Source organism: Arvicanthis niloticus, chromosome 4 (genome assembly GCF_011762505.2).
Source record: "Arvicanthis niloticus isolate mArvNil1 chromosome 4, mArvNil1.pat.X, whole genome shotgun sequence".
In the NCBI taxonomy this organism is placed as follows: Eukaryota; Metazoa; Chordata; class Mammalia; order Rodentia; family Muridae; genus Arvicanthis; species Arvicanthis niloticus.
Genome location: NC_047661.1, coordinates 97,236,463 through 97,259,599, shown reverse-complemented (window position 1 = coordinate 97,259,599; position 23,137 = coordinate 97,236,463). Strand labels below are relative to the sequence as shown.

The window sequence follows — 23,137 nt, the reverse complement described above, 5'->3', positions numbered from 1 at the left end:
TCACTGAGAAATATAACTGGTATCTGTCTCAGGATTCCATATGAATGAGTGCAGGATCTGTACATATGCATCAGCACACAGAACATTTAGACACACATACACACATGCACATAGAAGATACAAACATACACATACCACGGGGGGGGGGGAAGAAAGAAAGAGAGAGAGAGAGAGAGAGAGAGAGAAAGGAAGGGGAGAGAGAGATTGAGAGAGAATTATAAGACTTAAGTAGCTGAATTCAATTGCTTTTCTGCTGTGCAACCTATAATAGCACTTTGTATACAGATATTAAAATAATTCTCTTAGGTTTTTGTAACTTATATTCTAGGGCTTGCATTTGGAAAGATCTACAAGTAATGTAAATGGGACAAAAGATACCACATTCACATCAGTGACTTTATTTTGCTGGGGATGAGGGAAAGGAAAACAAGAGCCATCCCACTTTATTGTGGTTTCTTGATTCTGTGGCTCTCATTCGGAAGGTGCTCTGATAGCTCACTCACCTGCTATGTCTTGAAGAATATATTTTTTATTGAGGAATTCTAATTTATGCTAATTAATTAGGTTGATCTAGGTTCAGTTGGTTGCTTTTTCACTCTCACTGAAAATATTTCATGCGGTTACACATGGCTTTGTTTCTTATATTAATTGAGATTATGCTTAATATGGGATGCACAGAGGATGTTTTTTCAACACAAGGAAGCACTTTGTTTCAGCAAACAAAACAGAGGAATGTAACAATGTTTGTCAAATTAGTGTGCTGTCAAGATTCTCTGCTTTTATTTTTAACCTTTAGAGTGAGAATAGTTTCTCTGAATTCAAAGTCTCTGTTCAAGGAGGCCAGCTCTTGGTCACATTCCTGTTTCTACATTGTCTTGGCTATCTTATTTTCTGCCGTCTTTCTGAGTAGTGTGATGGCCAGTCTTGATTGTCAACTTGACCCACCTTAGAAGAGGGAACGTGAATTACAGAATTGTTGGATTTTCTGTGGCCATGTCTGTGGGGACATTTTCTGAGTTGATGGTTGATAGAGAAGGACCCAGCCCACTGTGGGAGGTACTATCCCTGGGTAGGTGAACCTGGATTGTTTAATAAAGTTAGCTGAATAAGGTATGGGGAACAAGCCAGTAAATGTTGTTTCTTCCTGGTTTCTGCTTTAGTTCTTGCCTCCAGGTACTTGCTGAGAGAGCTCCTGCTCTGGCTTACCTTGATTATGAACTGAAGTTAACCCCTTCCTCTCCCAGATTGCTTTTGGTCATGTTTTATTAGAGCCACAAAAAAGCAAACTGGAATGCTCAGGACATTTGAACACTAAATGATTGTTATATGCTTTCAAATGGAGACAATGTCCAAATTATCCTTTACACTTCTTTTATATACTTTCAAGCCCCAAGATGAGAGAAATCCTCAGTGTGGCCTTGTCCACTTTCTTTACAGTGTGCCAAAGCCAAAGGTGTAATTTCAGCTGTATGGGACTGTATTTGCAGATGGGCGCTTGCTGTCCAAATCTCTGTTTGGATCTGTTCTAAGCTCATTTGGAAGTGCACCAGCTCAAGCTGCATTTCCAGCTGTGTGATGAGCATTGCCACCAGTAACAAGAACTGTAAGTTCCTTACCCACTGACCTTGTAAGGACCCAGGACTATAGTACCCTGCAGTACCCAGGACTATAGCGCCCTTCAGTACCCAGGACTATAGTACCCTTCAGCTCTTCTTGACATTATGAATAGCACTGGAATGTTGTTTAATGAGGGAGACTTAGAATTTACTACCATTTCTCCCTTCTCTAAAAGCATCTGTTTTATTTTCTGAGGGATCTTTATGAATCTTCTTCTGCATGTACAACCATTTTCAATCAAGTGACTTAACTCATTTTTCCAGCCCTATATGTTTTTAAAAGAGAGCTCAGATGTTTCTGCTTCATGAGGACTTCCTCAATTCTTCTGTCTCCTTTCCTAACCAAATGGCAAAATGCACTCTTTCTCCATTTTCTTCCTCCAATTCCCTCTCCCTGTCCCCTCTCTCCTGCCTCCCCATCCTCCATCTCTGCACTCTCTGCCTTCTTTCTCTCTTCCTTTGCATGCTTTGGAATAGTTTATCCATTTTGTAGAAACCGATGATAAGAGACGATGTATGAATTCTACTACACTTCAGGCTGCTGCCTTAATTTAAAATCGGTTTCTTATTTAAGCCTCATACATTTTGGAGATGATGCGGTGACTGCGATTTAGGATATGAAATCAAGTAGACAATGAAATAGACTCTCAGATAACGGCCTCCAGACTCCAAATGCTGTGATCATATGCACTCTGCTGTCCCAACTCGCTTGCTACTTTCTAGCAAATCCCACATCACATTGCAAATATGATTTTAAGTCTTGATTCTTATGTTTTATCTTAAAGCAGAGCTTTATTCATCTTGTAATCAAGGACAGTATATCTTGTTTCTGCAGATCATTAAAGCATAACGGGTGGTCAAATATTTGTTAAATAAATGTGTCTTTTGTGTATCTATCTATGCCTAGACTTATATCAGTGATTGCAAAGTAATAAAAGGTCTAGTGGATATTTTAATTATTTTGGGCATTGCAAATGCAAAAGATAATCAAGGAAACTTGAGCAGTTTTATATTTTCTAATATTTCAAGATAGTAAATGCATGAGCTTTCTATCTGACTGTGAAAGACTATTTATATGTAATAGGAACTAACTTTTTAAATGCAAATAAATCAGTCAAAACATCTCTTGTGCAGACTCTGATCATTATAAGAGAAATCACTAGTTAAATCTTCAACTGATGAAAACCCCCAGATTTTTTTCAGAAGAAACATAAAACCCCAAGAGATTTTATTATAAAAAGAAATTTATCCTCTCTTTATATTAAATATGCCCTTTTGCTGTCTGTTTTGAGATTTGTAGCTTTCATTTAAAACATTATTTAATACAAAACCAGATAGAACAAGTTTATTGGAGCCTTTACACATTATTAGTACAAGGATTAAAAATACACTCATAGTTCTTTAAGCATACCATGTAAATTTTTAATCTAGTAAAGAATAAAAGAAGAATATCTAAAATCATTTTTGGAGTATCAATGAAAAATTAAGAAGAACTATCATCCTTTGTGGCTAAAAATGTAGATATTTATTGAAAACTCACCATCTCCAGCTATACTATCAGCTGATGGAGATTTTTGGGCATGTCCTGAAATTTGTACTTTGCATAAAATTTGTACTTTGCATAGATGTGGCTAACCAGCCAGGTACTTGTGTTTCAGGTGGTGCCTTGTAGACATACACTTGCATGACGGGGGCTGCATTTATTATTCCGTACTGTGTGTGATCATGTAGAGTTTGAGAAATCTGGGTAACCATTCTTGCTTACTAGAAATGCTAGTGTGTGAAGACGATCACACTGGATCCTTTACACTTCATACATTTGATTTGACTTGGGCCTCTCTCTCTCTCTCTCTCTCTCTCTCTCTCTCTCTCTCTCTCTCTCTGTGTGTGTGTGTGTGTGTGTGTGTGTGTGTGTGTGTGTGTGTACTCAAAATTGACATCATGTGCCTATCTCACTCACTAACAATCATGTGCATTGAGTCAGGGTTTCTTGCTGATTTCAGTTAGTCTGGCTAGGCGGCTCACTGCAGGGATTCCTTGTTCCTGCTTCCCATGTCCTAGATTACAGATGGGCCTCTGAGTCCACCTGGCTTTTACAGTGCATTCTGGGGATACAAACTCTGATCCTCATGCCTGTGTAGAAGGGGCTTTGCTCAGTGAGTCATCTCCCTATGGCATATGTGGTTTTAATGTCAGAGCTCACAGTTAGCCTCAATGGCCTATAGTATTCTAGAATTGTAGTCACATTTAGGGTAATCAAAATGGTTTTTGCAGATGGGTCAGACATTATTTCTATTTGCTATACATTTTAAGGCCAGAGAACATAGAGCTAGAGGTACTTGATCCAGTGTCTGATATCTTACACTTTCCTCATTATGAGCAATATAAATTTATTAGTTTTGACTTAATTTTAATGCCAATTGAAGTACCTTCAGATTGTGATTGTTATCTGGCACATTAACTGCTCTTCTGGCTTTGGGTCTTCACAGTTGATTAGCATATTCCCTTCAATTCTGGTAACTATGTGCCCTTCACATTCCAGGACCAAGGACAGCATGCTGTGGGAACTCACTATGATGTCTAACTTGAAGGATCTGTGATTTAAATCATTTGGGTTTAGCTGCTTAATTACTTTCCTGTGTCCTCATCTGCACCATCATCAATGGTTCGTGTTCTTATCTTGTCACTCCTTGCTTTATAAACCTATCATACTATCCTTCCCTGTGGGGTGGACTCAGGCTCTAAGTGGCAAGTTGCAAACTTTTGGGCGATCCTTGCGTTAATGAAGCTGTATTCTTTTATTGCACCTATCTTAGACTCTCAAATCTGTTTTTCCTCCTCCTTTTCAATTCTAAGAACACGCTATGTGAGGATGCAAGGGAAGATAATAGGAACGGAGCAGTTTTTCTTTCTAATTGTGATTTGACAATACACCATCTGTGTGAAGGAGTGGGTGTATTTTTTTCTTTTTGACTTTTAATAGACAAAAATACATTCCTATTTTACCTAATATTTTTCTCCAAATTCAAATTACTTGAGTGAGTTGCTCCCATGTTTAAAGCTTACTGTCACCCCTTTGTGTTTATAATTGATAAGAGCTTTTCTCATAGGTCCACTGACAACTAAGTTATCTAAAAGCTTAAACATTACCTTCTTATTCCTTGGAAAATACATAGTGATTGTGTTACCAAATTCTGATTGACAGCTTCTCATCTGTGATCCATCTTTAGGTTAGAGACCCAGTGCCTCAGTTGTGACAATGTATCTTCTAAAAGCACCATAAGGGAGAAAGGGCTTATTTTGGCCACAATTCCAGGAATAGAGTCCACCATAGTAGGGAAGCTTAGAGGTAGAAGCCCAAGGCAGCTAGTCAACTGTTTCCAAAGTCAGTGTGGTGGTTTGAATATGCTTGTCCCAGGGAGTGACACTAGTAGGAGGTGTGGCCTTGTTGGAGGGGTGTGGTTTTCTTGAAGAAAGTGTGTCACTGTGGGGTGGACTTTGAGATCCTGTCTGAGGACAGTCTGTTTCTGGATTCCTTTAGATGAAGATGTAGAATGTTCAGCTCCTCCAGCACCATGACTGACTGGATGCTGCTGTTCTTCCTGCCATGATGATAATGGACTGAAACTCCGAACCTGAAAGCCAGCCCCAATTAAATGGTATCCTTATAAGAGTTGCCTTGGTCATGGCGTCTCTTCATAACAATGAAAACCTTAACTAAGACAGTCAGGAAGAAGGGAGAAGTGAATGTTATACTCAGCCTGCTTTCTCCTTATTTAGCCTATGGAATGGTGCCTTGACATTTAGGGTGGGTCTTCTTGCCTCAATTAAAAAAAAAAAAACCCAATATAGCTAATCCCTCACAGATATACAGAGAAGTCAGTTTCCCTGGTGATTCTAAGCTCATCAACTTGACAGTCAAGGTTACCAGTCACACTGAACTATGAGGTAATGTCTTATGGTTTTATGGCTGTGAGCAGACATCATGACCAAGGCAACTCTTATAAAGGACACCATTTAATTGGGGCTGGCTTATGGGTTCAGAAGTTCAGTTCAGTATCATCAAGGCAGGACCATGGCAGCACTCAGGCAGGCATGGTACAGAAGGAGCTGAGAGTTCTACATCTTCATCCAAAGGCTGCTAGCAGAATACTGGCTTCCAGGAAGCTAGGATGAGAGTCTTATAGCCCACCTCCACCTTGATACACCTACTCCAACAGGGCCACACCTACTCCAACCGGGCCACATCTTCTAATCATACTACTCCCCTATAGCAAAAGTTATCCAACTCCTTTGCAGGTGGTTTTTCTTCAGTGGATTTAGTGGGATTTCCATCTAAAGTCTGTAAAGGTACACAAGGCTGCCCATCCCTATTAGCCATCTGGCTATAACATCTCTGATGTCATCCTGAGGGGACATTACTATTCGTCTCTCACTTCAGTGTCAGTCAACTGGAGGCTCCTCACATCACCTTCAACCGTGCGGATTTCCATGCATGCACACATTTGGCATACACTGCTTCTTCCCTCCGTCTGCTGACAGGACCTCTTCATTCTAAGCAACATATTCTCTTTTTCTATTGCTGTATTTTGTTCAAGCCAGGGACCACACATCAATAAATCCCCACATGACTTAAGAGATTATTTTTATAACCAAATTCTGCTCAGCTTTTAAAGTTCAACATGATAGATTTTCAACTGCTATTTATTGGTCCTTAGACAACTGAGAATATGAAGGCTGCCTCAGCCTGCTTCTCTGGATTCTTCTGGAAATTGCTGGGCAAGTCTTCCTTATTTTTCTTTCTGTGCAGGCCCCTTTGTGCTCTGTAAGTATCTAATATGGTCTCACAGTTTTATCCAACTGCTTTTCTCCTTCCTTTCACAATTCAATTGAAATAATAAAGCACTCGATCAGGCTGACTGGTCTCCTGCCAACACTGCCTTGCCAGTCTTATGAGATGCTGTCTATCCCCTCCTCCAAGCAGCAGGAAGACGTGATGAAAACATCAGTAGTGCCCCTAAACCATTCATTTTCCTACCCAGAAATTCAAAGACGTTAGAGATACATTCCCAGCTTCATAAGGAGAATGAGAATTCTTTCTCACATATATCAACGGAACTGGGGCGAGTTCCGGGACTTCATAAGGCTTGGCAGCCTCTCATGCCTCCATTATCTGCTGCCAGGGAATAAAGCACGTTTCTCATTTTGCTGTGCCACATGTGAGCACTGTCCTGTCAGGTATTTTGGGGCAGGGGGCAAAGTCGCTCTGGAAGGAGGCACTGCATGCTTTCCCGTATGTGGCACTGTGCGTGCGTGCGTGCGTGCATGCGTGCGTACGTGTGTGCGTGTGTGCGTGTGTGCGTCTGTGTGTGTGTCTGTGTTTGCAGCACATGACTTTTTCAGATGGTTTCAGACTACCTCATAGAAGCACCTCTGAAGCTAACGTGGAAGGTCACATCTCTTTCTTTTCCTTTATTTCACGTTTCTCTTCAGGCTTCTTGTACTGGTTTTGAAGAACTGTCTGTGACTCATACTTCTCTTTATTTTTCCTTTACAAACTAAACAGTTTTATTATTTGGCCACATGCATGATAAATGCTATGAAAGGGAAACCATGATGTCGGATGACAAAGAGAAGATCTTCTAGAAGCTGGGGCATCTCCAGGGTCCTGCTGTTCATTAGAGGGAGATCTCAGGTATTCTGAGGCAAGGCCACTTTCAGCTTCCAGATGGTAAAAAGAGCCAGGAGGGCATAAGGACTCCCAGTTCTGACCAGGGAATTGTAGTGTAGTATTGAGAATGGCCCCTCTTGGTGCCCTAAGTGGGATTCTTATTGGATAAACCTGTTTGTTTCTTTGTTCCCTTAAACTGTATTAAGATTGCTTAAGAAAACAGCTTGAGGGATGACTCAGTGATTAAATGTAAGCCCTGCTCTTGCAGAGCACCAGAATTTGGTTCCCAGGACCCCAAACAGATAACTCACAACTGCCTGTAACTCCAGGTTCAAGAGATCTGATGTTCTGTTTTGAGTACAATCACCAGTATTCACATGCATGTATTTACGCACACGCACACGCACACGCACACACATACAGACCATTAACCCTTCTCTGTTTTGTCCTTTTTATAAATTCCTATTTGACAAAAAGAGTTCAATATATTGAAATCACCGCCATTGCAACCCAGGGCTTGCATATGGGTTTATGTTCTCATGACTGTGTATTATCGCAAAGGCACTTGGACGTTATACTTCGCAAGCAGAGTGACTATCTTGAAACATTGCCCCCAACCCCAGGTAGAAAAGTGCCTTAGGGCATAGGTTCAGATCTTGGCTCTGATAATGCCTTCCTAGCTGTGTGACCTTGGGCAAATTAGCTAACCTCTCTGTTTTTCAATTACTCAATCTGCAAAACTGGCGGGATACAAGTGTTTCATCTCATCACGTTATTGAGAGGCTGGGGTAAGCTCATTTACAAACATGTTGCAGTGCTTGAAACCGCATAAGACCTCAATAAATATTAGCTTTTATTATTAATTCTCTGCTTAATTAACACTAATTTATTAAACTCTACTTTAAATATCACCATCTCTGTGAAGCCTTCCACAATTACCCGAGGCAGGACTAATCCCTTTTAGTTGTCTGTGCTCCCAGAGCATTTTGTTCCTATTTGATTGAACTGTAAATAATTTTTAACATGTGTCTTTTCCCCTTGCTATACCATGTGCTCCCAAAATATAGACTTTTGTCTTTTTAAAATTCATGCTGTATTCCTTCCCCCTAGCAGAATTCCTAGATTACAGTGTGCACATATTGAGTACATGCTAGTGAGCCATCTCAACAGAGATAGGAAAATTCCTGGCATTGGACCACACTTCCTATTTCTTTGGAATCTCCATCATCTACAGCTCTTTAGAAGATATTCAGTAAGCATTTGTTGATAGACTGAGCTTGAAACTGCCTATCTGTGGAGCAAGAGACCATTCAGCCAAGAACCAAAGAGGAAACCTATTGAGCAGACATGCTGTCCTTTAAAACAATATCTCCATGTCAGAATCAGAGAAGTTGGAGTACATTAGAATGGAGGCACATGAATGAGAAGCTTGTCCAGGCAAGAGGGGCTCAGGTAATGTTGTGGGGCCATAGGGCTCTTTCTGTGGCAGATGGAAAAGGGAAATTGTACACGGTGATAACAGAAAGAATAAACAAGACAGAGTGATGGAGTTCAACCAGGCTCCAGAAGAATCTATAAAAAAGCCAGCAGAGGGAAGAAACATACGGAACTAAACAGATGGGTTCAAAGAACATATTAGGCAATGACAATAGACAATCCAGGCCTTCTATGGGGCGGGGGGAAGAAAGCAAAGAAAAAAAATACCATGTCAAGAAGCAAAGGAAGATGGTAGGGGGAACACAGGAAGGAGAACAAAATGGGGTGGCAACACAGGGCGAGCTGGGTGCTTCCTAGAAATGAGCAATAAGAAGGACAAGAAAAAAGTCTGAAGTGTAGGTAGGTAGACAGACCAGAACTCTCTGAAGAAACATGATGGCTGAACAACCATGTGGACACCTCATCAGACAGAGGTTTTAAACAATGGGTGAGGACTGGGGGGCTTGTATGCAGGTGATAGTGGTCATGGCTCCCTTAAGTATACTGTACTGTGTTACACACACACACACACACACACACACACACACACGCTTGCCCACGCGCACGCACACACACATGGACTCACATGCACCTGCATCTGCACCCGCACACATCTTCACACACCTCTTTATTTAAAATATTGTAACTGAGGACTTTTGAGTTTATCTCCCAGCTTCTCTCCATGCTTCCTGTCCCTTCACTGTCATTCTTCCTTCCAAGAGACCTCAGTGATTTTCTGTGAGAGACGTCTCCACTTGGGGTTCATGTGTTTCCTGTTCTTTCTGAATTGAAAATTCTTCACCTAGATATCTGTATTGTTCTTTTGCCCCCTCAGTTTTGGGGTGTTAATTCAAGTGTAGTTTATGGAGAAAGCATTTCTGAGCAATATGCCTTGGGATTTCTCATCTCCTGATCTTACTCCATAGGTTCCTGGGTGTAGCAGCCTGTATCAGCAGCTTCTCCTCATTACAGTGCAGAGTCCATGAGGGCAGGAGTCTGCTTGCTCTTTGTATGTTATAGTTGTGACAGCGCTGTTCTATGTGGTGGTGGCTATGTGAATAAGGGATTACCATGTGACACAATGAGTTTTTGATGACCTATTGATTGTTGCTACAGCTAAAAGCTGGACCCCCAATGACTACATAAGACAGATAAAATTAAACCATTCAAGGTGTTCTTTGCTATTTTCTGAGGACTCCTGACCCTCTGCAAAGGACTTGGTTCTAAAGAATCCTTTCATTCTTATTTTCTCCCATGTCTTCATGTTCTTCAGGTCATTTTCCTATTTCTCTAATGTCTTCTCATTTGATTGCCTAGCACCCCTTGTTTCCACACAGGATATTAAGTGACAACCAAAGAAAGCACACACAATTGTCCCATCTGTGTCTGGCACACAGTAGGCTCTTGGTATGTCATTTTCTCTTTTATCTCTCTATGTATGTGCCCCCAAGCTTATCCATTTCGAAATAATCAATGTAAAGTTTGCATCCCTCCCCCCCAAAAAACATGACCAAACGTCAAGACACAAAGACTTATTACATTTTTTTAGCTCAATAAAACCATCAAAATTTATTTAATCAAGTTCTGTTATTTTCAATCCCTTCTCATATCTTATCTTTTGATACAATGAGAACTTCTGATCTCTGAATTGATAATTTATATAATCATATTGAGTCTAGAACAATTTTTACCAGTATAACTATTTACCAGATGCAAACATATTCTGGCTCACTAAATGTATCCTTTCCCCTTGTCTATGTTTAGAACCAATCAACTGTCTAAACTCAGCACATTACTCATTTCAGTGTAGCTGTAACCACACATGAAAGAGCAACTAAGCAAAGGGATGACTTCAGCTCCCAGTTTCAGAGACACAGGGCCATCAGGCCAGGGAGTGGTGTGGTAGAACAGTTCACATCATGGCAGCCTGGCAGCCAGGGAACAGAGAGGAGAGTGAGAGCAGAACCTGGGTACCATTAACTACCCCCATACTTATTTCTTTCAAGAAGACCTACCTCTTACCAATTTCCTACTCTTGCTGTCATCATACAGATCATCAAGGGATGAATCTATTCATTAGGTCAGAACCTTCACGATTATCTCTAGAAATGTCCTCTCAGACACACTCAGAAACATGATTTGCCAATCTCTAGGCATCTCTCAAACCATCTAATCTAAAAGGCAAACCATTGCATCCAGAAAACTTTCCTTGGCTCCTTTGATCTAAATTAGGTCTCTTGAAAGATTCTATACATCTTATGTATAGATCATACCAAAAATATAATTCTGTACCTTCTCTACCAGTCTGCATTTCATCTCTTTCTGTCTCTCTGTTGTGTTCTCTCTCTCTCTCTCTCTCTCTCTCTCTCTCTCTCTCTCTCTCTCTCTCTCAATTCATGAGCTCACAAAACATGACTGTCATAGTCCCTGAGCATTCGATACCTAGCTCCTGGCACACTACTTATCACATGGTTGCTCTGAAGTCAAGATTTCCTGAAAAAATCTAATGGTTTCAAAATTTGCAGCATAACTGGTCTTCAGAGTTTCCTATTTTCCTTCCCATACTAGAGTTCACTTCAATGGACAAAGCAAAAATATCCACCTAACCTGCTATCTAACGTGTCCATTCTGGCATTATATTTATTAGCAAGTAGCAATTAGGGAAGACACTATACTACAAATGTTTCCCACACCATCACATTTGCCTATGGAAACAAATATTTTCATTGACTCCATTTCATAGATTTAGTTGACTTAGGCAAGTTCACAGGGCTATGACTTGTCAATGCCATAGTTTGAACATAGGGACTATGACAGAGTAGTCACATTTAGTTTAGGAAACTCATAATTATAATCATCATAATATTATTCATCATAATTATATTCTTCTAAAATCTTATAAACTTTAACTGTTTATAACAAACCATTAAATCTTACTTACAATAAAATAACATGAATTAAACAAAACTGCTAAAGCCAAATTCATTTCATCAAGGAGAAATAACTATTAGATACAGTTTGAATTCATTCATCCAAAGTTATTGTGTTAGAAGCTTAACCTTTACATCTGTGTATCAGTGATACTTCTTGGTGGGTCCTTAAGATGAATTTAGATTAGATGGGGTCGGGAGAATGGGGTTTCCTGATGGCATTAGAGCCCTTATTAGAAGATGAACCTGAGTCATGTTATGCTACAGTGAGAAAACCCTCACCAGATGCCAGAGACATCTTCTCAGCATTTGTTCTTGTGAGCCAAATAAACTTTTATTCTTTATAAATTTATTGGTCTCATATATTTTGCAACAGTAAGAAAAACCTGACTAAAACACACCACTTATCTAACATGGTTTAATACATCACCAAAACTCAATTTACCTGAGAAGGACATAGCAGTGGTACCTCTTCTTCTTATTCCTCTTCCTCCTCCTCCCACCTATTCCTGTTCCTTTTCTTCTTTTCTAGACAATGTTTTTATTTATATACCAGACCGACTTGGATTCATCTGAACATGCCATCTGCAGAGTAACCTGGGCTGTTTTGTATTTGATATGGTTGTTGGTATACAAACTTAAACATGAAAAAAATTACTCAAAACTGAATGCATAAAACACAAACACACACACATACACACTAACACACAAACACAAACACATATACACACACATGGAGGCAGAGACAGAAACAGAGACACAAACATATACACAGACAGACATAGACACACACACACACAGAGACAGAGACACAAACACACACACACACACACACACACACACACACACAGAGAGAGAGAGAGAGAGAGAGAGAGAGAGAGAGAGAGAGAGAGAGAGAGAGAGAGAGAGAGAGAGAGATTGATTTAGGACAAGAGAAACCTAAGTGAGATTGGCAGGTAGACTGGAGAAATAGTTCTGTTGTCCTTACTGGTGTTGTGGGCACACCTGAAGGCCCAGCTCTCAGGCAGATCTAAACCAGCTTGAGCTGTAGAGGTAAACCATGTCTTTCAAAAGGGGAGGAAGAAGAAAAACCCAACCTTTTCCCCAAGTCTTGGCTGTGATATTGCTCAAGTTTTACACAATGTTCTTCCTGAGACAGTAGAGTAATCACACGTCAGATCTGTCTCTTATTCATGTAACTTGATAGGAAAGCATAATTCTTTGAAAAAAAATGAAACCTTCAAAGTAAATAATCTCAAAAGGTAAGAGATACACACAAACACACACCTTAATGATGATCTTTGTTTTCATTCAGAATAAATTCTGGAGTCCCAAATAACTAGGCATGTATTCCTGAAGCTGAACTAAAGAATCCCCACAAATGAAAATTATATTGACAGTCCTGATACGGTTACATAGTTCAGGTTTTTCATATATCTAAAAGATTTCCTGAAATTAACTCTGAATTAAAATACTGGTAGTTAACTATGAGAATATGATGAATTCCTCTTAACACATTAATGTACAAAGTTCCCACGAAGCACAAACCTGGCAGTGACCTCGAAAGTGTGACATAAGCAAACGGAAGTGGGAAGCAAACATGGAAGGGGTTATGTATTATTAGAGCATCTTCATGGTACACAGAATTTTTAGAAAGCTTCAGAATATTGAAGGTCAAGAAAAATCAATGTTATATTTAAGGAGGAAAATAAAAGCCTTTAAACCACATTTGAATGGGAAATAAATACATGTATGAATTTGTCTTAATTTTACCTTGATGGCAGGAATAGGCTTTTGGGACTTAAAGTGCTTTCTCTGGAGAGGTGAGCAAGCTGTGCTTTGATCTTTCTGTCTGATTTTACTCGCTGCTATGATTTTCTTGCGCTGTTCAAGGTAAGGTCCAAAGCTTGGCAGTTTCTAAAGGGAAAACACACAAAGTAAATTCATATTAACCCATAGAAAGAAACAGCATGAGGAAATCTGTGCACACAAATATCATCAACAAACAAATGTGTGTTTGAAGAGTGTTTCACATGCCCTGTTAACTAGGTCTTCCTTCCTCCTGGATCACTAGCCTTCTATGTGCCTGATTCCATCTGGTATCAACAAGAAAATATGAGAAGAATACTTCAGCCAAACATTTATGCATTAGATGCAGATGTTAATTAAAATTCATTTCTAAGTGGGATGGATTTCACCATGGCAAACCAAATCCACTCACTTAAAATAATAGCTATTAAGGAAACCATTTGTTTGGTTTGTACAGACAGAAGATGCAACCTATTGATGCTTTATTTTCCCCTCCGTCAGGTTTTTAGCACAGTATAGACACAGCCGTAGCCCTTGACAAATGCCTCTGTCAATACCATAGGTGCTTTGCCAAAGTTCTCATCTGTATCTCCATTTTATTGTGTTCAAATTCTTACTGCATCTCTTTAAAGATTGTAACTAATGTTGATTGCAACTTACTGGAAGAGTTGAAAAAGCAAAATGGCAAAAATATTGATTCTTCTGCACAGAAAATAAACTTTATTTTGCGTGAAGGAGGCAAAAAATAGAAACGAAAGGCAGAGGGTATATCACAACGCTTAAACAAACTCCATCAGTATTCAGAAGCATGGTGAGGCTTTAAATCTCAAGGTTATTCAATTGTACTTTACAAAGTTCATTTAGGAATAAACCTAGGTACCATGGAAAAATGCTAAGTGGTTTGAAGTTAACACAAAAATGCCCTCATACCATCCATTATCCCACAATTATTTCCTCTTCACAGTGTCTTTCCCCCTTTTCTGGACCTTTGATCTTCACGTTTACTGACACATCCCACTGATGACAGATACCACTGAATTCCAAATGTTTCACAGCAGTCCGTAAGCTGGAATTGCCATGGCTTTTACACTGCTGCAAACACACACTCTTGCTCCTGCACAATGAAACCCATTTTTCTAGATGATAGGGATTTGGAAAAGTACAGTACTGCAAGGTCATCCTTGTCTCTGACCCAGCAGTGGGAAAATTAAATAAAAAAAAAAAAACACACACTTGTTTCAGAGTACCAGCTTTCCTTCTCCAGCTTGCTTACGACTCCAGGGCAAGGAGGTCTTTGGAGATTGCAAGAGTGTAGGTAGGTAGTGGAACAGAAGTCACCCAATCAAGGCAGACCAGACTGTAGCCTCCTACTTTATGTTTATATTAGCAAAGAACATATTTATGTGGAAATACACCTAAGCTTGTTACTTTGATTATCAACTCGCTATAATTATGTCAAGAAGTCAAGTAAATGGAAAATAGAAGTCAATGCCAAATTAATTTATACCCAATTGGATTAGAATTATGTACTTCATCTCTATATCTTAGCACTTTCCCAAATTACCACATTTAATGCTTACAGTAACATGAAATGATACAACGGAGGGTAGAATATTTTCTATCTATTTTCCTGTAATATAAGTGATGCTGGCTTATTAAAATCATAAACAAGTAAGAGTCTAAAAGCAGTCCTCAGAACTTATCCCATAGGAAAGCCACTTTAATGTAAAAAGAATTCCCATGTGAATTTCATTTTTATGTCCCATTTAATGTTCAAATAATACCGTTTAGATACTTAGGCCAAATGGGGAATTGGAGCTGCACTAGGAAAACTGTTTCCTTGGGTCTAGATAATGTTTCATAAGGTGCAGTGCAGAACACATCACATTTGTGACAACGTCTGAAGATCACTGTACATTTTTTTTTGTATGTCAAGGGCCCTTAAATCTGATTCTTATACTGATACAGATGATCAAGAATGGTTCTTTGTTTAAGCCCACAGCCTCTGGTTCTTGCAGGCTCTCATATCAACTAATCCTAAGAAGTCTGAACCATGATCCTGTTTGTTGGGATAGATTGCATCTCTCTCAGCTCTATCTGATTCCACTTGAGTTGTGTAAAGGCTGTTCCGAAAACAAACATTCTTGCAAGTTTTCAATTCATCTTCTTTAAACAGAGATTGGAGGACAGTGCCTTCTATTTGGCCGATTTGTTTCCCAGGGGAAGGCAGAGATAGCTCAGTGGCTAAGGTTGCTTACTGCCTTTTCAGGGACCCAGAGTTCAGTTCACAGTACCACGCTGGACCCTTACAATCACCTGTAACTCCAGCTTCATGGGATACAACTCCCTTCTACACACACACCCCAAATCTGAAATGATTATTCCCTACTCAAATGAACAAAAGAAATATAGTTAAACTACTACATTAAGCTCACTAAATGTGAGCCTGAACAATGGCATTCACGGTGATTATGATGAAGCTTCCAGAAGTTTGAAAATCCCTTCCCGCTGAATGGCGGACATCCAGATTGAGCAACTAATAGGCTGACAGCCCCTGTAATTTTTGTAGTAGTTGGTCACATTTGCCAATATAAAATTGAAGCATCCAGTCCCTCCCCCCCCCACCCCCCCCATGGCTAGCAGCGCTATGATCCTAATTTACTCATTTGCATAATCACTACTAAGGAAATGCTTTCAATTTAATGTAAAGATTCCTGTAGGATATTATTTATTCATTGGTTAGAAAAATTAATTAGATAAGAGTGGCTACTGCCCTTTTTTTCTTTAAGTTGAAAAACACATGTACAAAATACCAATGAATATTTCTTCAACCCCGAGCCGCACAGCTCCAGACTCAAAAGGACTCACACTCAGATGGGCTCATTTGTCTTTCCTATTGCCATGTGGAGAGACCAGAGGCTAAGGGATACTTTCCAAAGCTTAGAGGTTGTCACAGGGATTATTGCTTCCCTCGTTAGTATGAAAAGTTAAATGCTGAAATAAATACGGGTAGGGATGGGGAGAAAGCTCAGTGGGTAAACTGCCATGCAAGCATGGGGATTAGAGTTTAGATCATAGTACCCATATCAATTCTGGTCGGCAAAGTAGACTATCTGTAATCCTGGCATGTAAGAAGCAGAGAGAGGGGAATCCATGGAGCAAGATGATAGTAAAACCTCCTGAATTAACGGGTGGTAGGTTCAGTTGAGGGATCCTTCCTCAAAAAGGTGTAATTTACTTAATCTTAACCTCAGGCTTCAACATGTACACACATGCACAAACACCTGAAAATACATGTGTATACACACACACACACACACACACACACAAATTAAATGTATTAAAGTGGCTTTAGGGTTTAAAAGTACTGAAACTATTGTGTGTGTGTGTGCTCACATTGACACACACACACGCGTGCGTGCGTGTGTGAGCACACATGAGTGCACGCTCATACACACACATGCACCTGTATGTGAGTGTGGATAACTATGTTCATTGTGCATTCAGAGGCCACAGCTAAATCTCTGGTGAGATGGCTTGGAAGCTTGTCATCTTTTTTGAGATAGTGTCTCTTTTTGGTGCCTGGGGCTTACCCATTTATCTAAGCCTTTGAGCTCTGGGGATCTGCCTGTGTCTACCTCTCCAGTGCTGGGATTGCACACACTCACCATCATTCAGAGCCTTTAAACATGGGTGCTGGTAATTGAACTCAGGTCCGTAGGAGTCTCTGATAATGTAAAAGGTCTTTTTTTTTTTCTTTACCCTCAGTCAGGCTACATTCAGCCTTACATCTATGAGCTGATCCTTGCAAAAACAGACAAATGGAGAAAATATGCAAGGCCAAACAACGCTAAGAAAAAGCAAAGATGAATGTGTAGCTGGTCAGGGTATATGTGTGCAACCAGTGATGATTAGTAAAGCATCTGGTTCAAATCTCTGCCTGAACATGCAGTTAATAGATTTTCCATTGTAGGAGGAGAAGCAGCAGGCCCGGTGGATGCAGCAGCAGGAGCCATTCCTCTCCATTCATTCTTCTCCTAATGAAAAATATGAAGCCTGCCCTAACTCAAAGAAGTTTTGTACATCATGCTAGGTTCCCCAAACAAAGGCAAAACATTCTTGAGGACCATCCAATCAGCCTTGCCACCAACACACAGAACAACACTCAGAAAGGGGTGATTTTTATTTCAATAGTTTCTCCGGGGATTTGTCATTAATGAATTTGCTCTCCTCAAAAAATTTAAACCCTACTCTTTTAAAGATAAAAGTATCACATACTAAAATGGTCTCTATCCAGATATAAAAAGCGTTTTGATGCTGATAGACTGGCCGCAACCTCGGGAATCAACAATGATTCCTTACGCCAGCAAAGCTTGGAGGAAAAGTAGTCTATTTGGATTATAATTTATTCACGGATCAATCTAAAGGTAATTGAGCATATTACAGAGTGGAAAAGGGTTCTTGTTCCTAATAGAAGCAGGCACTGGCATCATCCAGTTTAAATTGCATAACCTTTCTGAGAATGGCATAGAGTTGGCTAATAACATACTCTATAGAACTGTAGTGTATCAATTCTATTTTTTAATCATACTCTCTTATCTGATTGGAAACAATAACTGCACGAAGAGTAATTACTGCAACATCTACAGCAATAACATGAAAAGATAAAAGGATTTCCGAGTTATGCTGTGTGATATACATACGGATCAGTATGAACCTCAAACAACCGATATCTGCCAACCTAGCTCTTGTTTGTGCACGTATGTGTCGACATCTATGCCCCGACAGACAGAAGAATAACACAGATTAAAAAAATACATCTTTTACAACTATCTAATGTGGATCTTTATTTCAAATGACATATTTTACATATGCAATGGCTATACTAGCTGTCTGTTGTTGCACTCCCTCCACCCCCAAATACAGTACAGAATGTCTACACTAGCCAATGAACCATCTTGATTAAAGGTTAAATAACTTCTAAATGAAATCTATATAGTAGTCATAGTGCTTAATTGTGTAAATATCTCTCACTGTTCATGAGGGGCTAACGTCAAACTAAATTATCAATCAAATATTCCTTTTTATCACTTTACCCTACTTACTTACGAGCTGTAACATCCTGCTTGGAATACTGCATACAAGTGACCAACAATTGGAGACAAATGGAGACAGTGCACTTCTATAGAATAGGTCTTTAAATTGCATAAAGCAATTGAAATGTTATTTGGACATCATATATAAAAATTATTCATTATGTATGATATGATATAAAATTTATATAATTTATATGTTATATAAACACCATACATATACACATACATATACGAAGAGCACAGGGGTGTGATGGTTGGGATCATGGACTCTCTGAGTCTCAAGGTTTCATATAAAATGGCTACTGTAGGTTTGAAATGAAGACATCTCCAGTATGTTCTGAGCCTACTTTAATTGCTATGTGCCCAGAATGATGGGATGCAGTATGGGAGGTGAAGATGTTGAGTGTTGTTTCAGCTCTGTAACATGTGAGTTCCAGTACCTCCTTCTCAATTATAAAAGCAATTGTTGACTTACATTTGACTGTTGTTTTGATATTTACTTTACTGTGGTTTAAATTGAGAAACTCACTCCCTTGGAACATAAAGGCCATACACACAAAGATTCACACACACACACACACACACACACACATATGTATACACACACACACATACACACACACACACACACACACACACACACACACACACACACACACAAGTTTATGCTAGGGAGCCAAGTCCCAGAAAGACAATATATGGTATGTATTCATATATATATATGTGGAAATTAGCTATTAAATCTATGATAAACAGGCTACAATCCACTGAATCACAGTGGTTAGGGAAAGAGCAATGGACCAGGGGAACAGGTAGATCTCCCTTGGAAAGGGAGCTAGAAAGGATAGTTATGGGTGGATGGGGACAAGGGATTGAAAGATCCATTGGGGAATGGGAGATAAAGGGAGACAAAGGAGGGAATAAGGGAAGACATAGCTAAAATCAAGGACAATAAAAGGATAGTATATGATACAGTAGAAACTTTATAAAATATGTATATGAAGGTGATCTAAATAAAATTGACAAATGAGACAGACAGAGTCATACCTGACCATCTCTAGTCACCAAATGAAGCTTCCAGTACCAGGAATGCATTATATCTAACTAAATTGTTGGTCAAAGGGGTCCCACAGAAACACCCATACAACTCAGTGTGTTGCAAAGACTATAGTTTGTTTTTCACAAACTGACAGCAGTGCTCCAATAAAGATAATACCTATACAACTTGTTGAACATGGGGAAGTCAATCTGGTGCCTACATAGACCCTTCACCCCCAGATACTATTGTCTTTGGTACAGGAAAGCACTCTATATCCTACCAAAGGAGAAATGTAAACACCAACTCAGCTACAAACCCTTCCATCTACAATGGTGCCCTACCTGTTAGATATTCTAGGGCAATGAGGGTACATAGCTTTTGGGAGTAAGCTCCTAATAATTTGATTTGACTTAAGCCCACTTACAGTTGCTGGAACCTATATCCAACACTGCGTGGGTGACCAAGAACCTAAGACTAGATAGTTTAAATGCCTAGGGGTAAAACAAAGATGACTGTGCTACCAAAAGACTGTAGCAATAAAGTACCTACTAATAGCATTTGATATACTCACAAATGAGTGCCTTGCTCAGACATTATTAGAGAGGCTTCCTCCTGCAGCAGATGGGAACAAACACAGAGACCACAGCCAGACAATATGCAGAGTGAGAGACTTTAGAACACTCACCTCTAAAAGGAATGTCTCCTTTGAATCCCTCCCCTCAGGGCTTAGAGGAGATAGAAAGAGTAAGAGTCACAGGGGACGGAGGACACCAAGGAACAACGCATCAGTAGGGCTGGCACACATACGGATTCACAGTGACAGGGTCAGCATGTACAGGGACTGCATGGGTCTGCATCATATAAAGTCCTAGAGCTGCAAGAAATGAACCCATGCCCCCAAACAGAAGCTATCTCCAGTTGAACCACTTGTAACTGATAGTTTGGTTCCTCCAAGGGAGTCTCACTGTGGAAACAAACTGCTCTTAAGGGTAGGCCTTATGCCAAGCAGTAGATGGTTATCAGACTACTAATTCAATGGAGTCTTTGGAGATTCCTCGTCTCATAATATCATTTCAGAGCTTTAAAAATTGGTGATATATAATTTTATATTGTATTATATTATTTATTTTCTCTCTCTTCTTTTTTACTCTCCAGGTATTTTGGGTATATCTTAAGGGTTTCAGTTCTGTGTCTTTATGTGTGTGAACAAGGAGGGCTCTGCATCTGTATCTGTTTCTTGTGCCTTTCCTTGGGCTCTTTCCTTATCTTTGCTTGTACTGTCCAGTTCTCATGTATTTGTTTGTGTTTAATCTTATGTTTTATTTCATTATTATCCCTTAGAAGACAGTTTGTTTCCTAATGAGAGACAGAAAGGGAGTGGATCTAGATATTAGGGGATGCAGGGAGGGACCAGGAGTAAGGAAACTGAATCAGGCCGTATTATATGAGAAAAAGAAACTATTTTCAATAAAAGAAAAAGTATTTCATGGGCTATACACTTTCAATGTAGTATTTATTGCAGAATCAATATAAGGGGTTTAGAAATTCTCATCACCTACAGGGGTCATTGACATGTAGTGCTTAAATTGATACAACAGGAAACAATTTAATAATTGCTTCAGATTTGGACAGAAGACCACAGTAAAAAGATAGAAGAACATCTATATGCTGTGTATTTTGTAGTATAATAGTAAAAATTGGCAAACTAGAGTTTGACAAGCAATATTGAAGCATGGTACTTTTGGTAAAATATATATATGCATATGATGTATATGTATATAATATCTGAGTGAGTCGAAAGCAACCATGGCCTGTGTTTAATGGCTAAGATTAGAGAGCCAACATTCATGAAGTGTTTTGGATAATGATTTACAAGATAACTTTGCACAACAGTCATAATTTTGCACTCTTTAGCTATCTAACTATAGCTTATTACCCAAGCTATCCTACAATGACTTTTCTCTATCAATGGAATGATAACGGTAATCTCTGCTCACAATGGAGTGTAGGTGTTAATAAAGGTTGTAATACTCACAACTGCTAAGTTAATTCTACAGGCCTCTGCAGCACCTTTGCTGGTGCTTTGAATGATGCCCTGTTTACATCTCTATTACTGTAATTTATTCATATATACAAATACATCATACACACACACACACACACACACACACACACGCACACACACACATCCTAGTCCATTCCAATCTGGCTTTGTAGTTTAAGCTCAGTCTTCATAACATCTAAGAAATTTCCTTTGCTGATTCTCTTTCCTATGTTAAGATTCTATGTTAAGATTCCCTCATGGTACACAGCGTAGTTAACAAGACTTTTAAGACTCACACCTCCTACACTGTCTGGTCACTTTTAGCCCTGCTTCCATCTTTCTTCCTTGAGATCTCAGAGAGAAAAGTATTAATATAGTATTTACTGGTTACTCAATATATTGTAAATAGATTGAACAAGCACAACATTTTGCTGCATGTTTGAAATGTCAGGCATCCCAAATTGTTTTAAATCAAAACAAATGGTATACACAAAACAAATGGTTTCATTTACATGAAACAAATAATGTTACCGTCACAACAGATGTAATTCATGAATCTTAACGAGTGTCAAACACCATATATATATATATATATATATATATATATATATATATATATGACAGTCTGTGACCTTAAAGAACCTACAGATCATAATAATTGCAATGGGCTGTGGCAAGGGCCACTAGACAGGTGATGCAGACTATTATATGAGCTCAGACCAAGGGCCAGTGATTGCCTGAATGAGGTGACATGTAACCTGAGTTCTTGGATAAAGTTATGTTAACTGGGCAAGCCATGGTAATAAAAGTGTGAGGATCATGAACAAGGATGTCAGTCTTGCAAGTGAAAGAAACACTGGAGGGACAAAGACTAACAGTGTGGGAGATGTACCATGGAACCAGCAGAATGCTCACCCATTAGGAAACAGTATCAACTCAGAAAAATAACTCTAGTGTTAAAGAATACCAGCTAGAGCTAATTACAGCAAGGTTTGGTTTTGTCATTACAATGTGGGCACAGGGCCTGAGGCCACGATAAAGAACAAAAGAAGATTCTTTGTGGAAGCCTCTTTGAGCATTGTGAGGAAGGCTGACTCAACCGACCCATCTCCAAAAGAACTGGGTTGAGAACAGTGGGATTTTCATACTGTAATAGCATTTAGATGGCTCTTAGCAGGTTTCCTATTGCTTACTGTAATAACCAGCACATCTTCAGGTCAAGGTTAGGGAAATGCGGCTATCAATTAGAAGAGATCAAATCAGAGAGAAGGTCTAAAGAAAACAGTATGCGGAGAACTGCCAAGGAATACTCTAGAGTAGGAGAGGAGAGAGGAGAAGAGTGGAGAGAGAGGGCAAGGCAAGGGAAGAAGAGAGAAATCAGTACCAAGAGGCAGCAGAGCTCCTGAGGTCAGCGATTAGAAAGGTTCTGTTGGGAACAAGAGCCAATATTCTTTTG

At 39.4% G+C, this 23,137-nt stretch overlaps 1 protein-coding gene across 3 annotated transcripts in view; it reads right to left on the bottom strand.

Annotated features, from left to right (window-relative positions):
- The window catches only part of Dpyd (dihydropyrimidine dehydrogenase), an 831,933-nt gene that overhangs the window by 6,926 nt on the left and 801,870 nt on the right, over positions 1-23,137 (bottom strand). For all 3 annotated transcript variants that reach the window (XM_034501414.2, XM_076933188.1, XM_076933187.1), the window contains one exon: positions 13,467-13,610. In XM_034501414.2, coding sequence (XP_034357305.1) covers positions 13,467-13,610 — 144 coding nt within the window. The remainder of the gene's footprint in view (positions 1-13,466; positions 13,611-23,137) is intronic.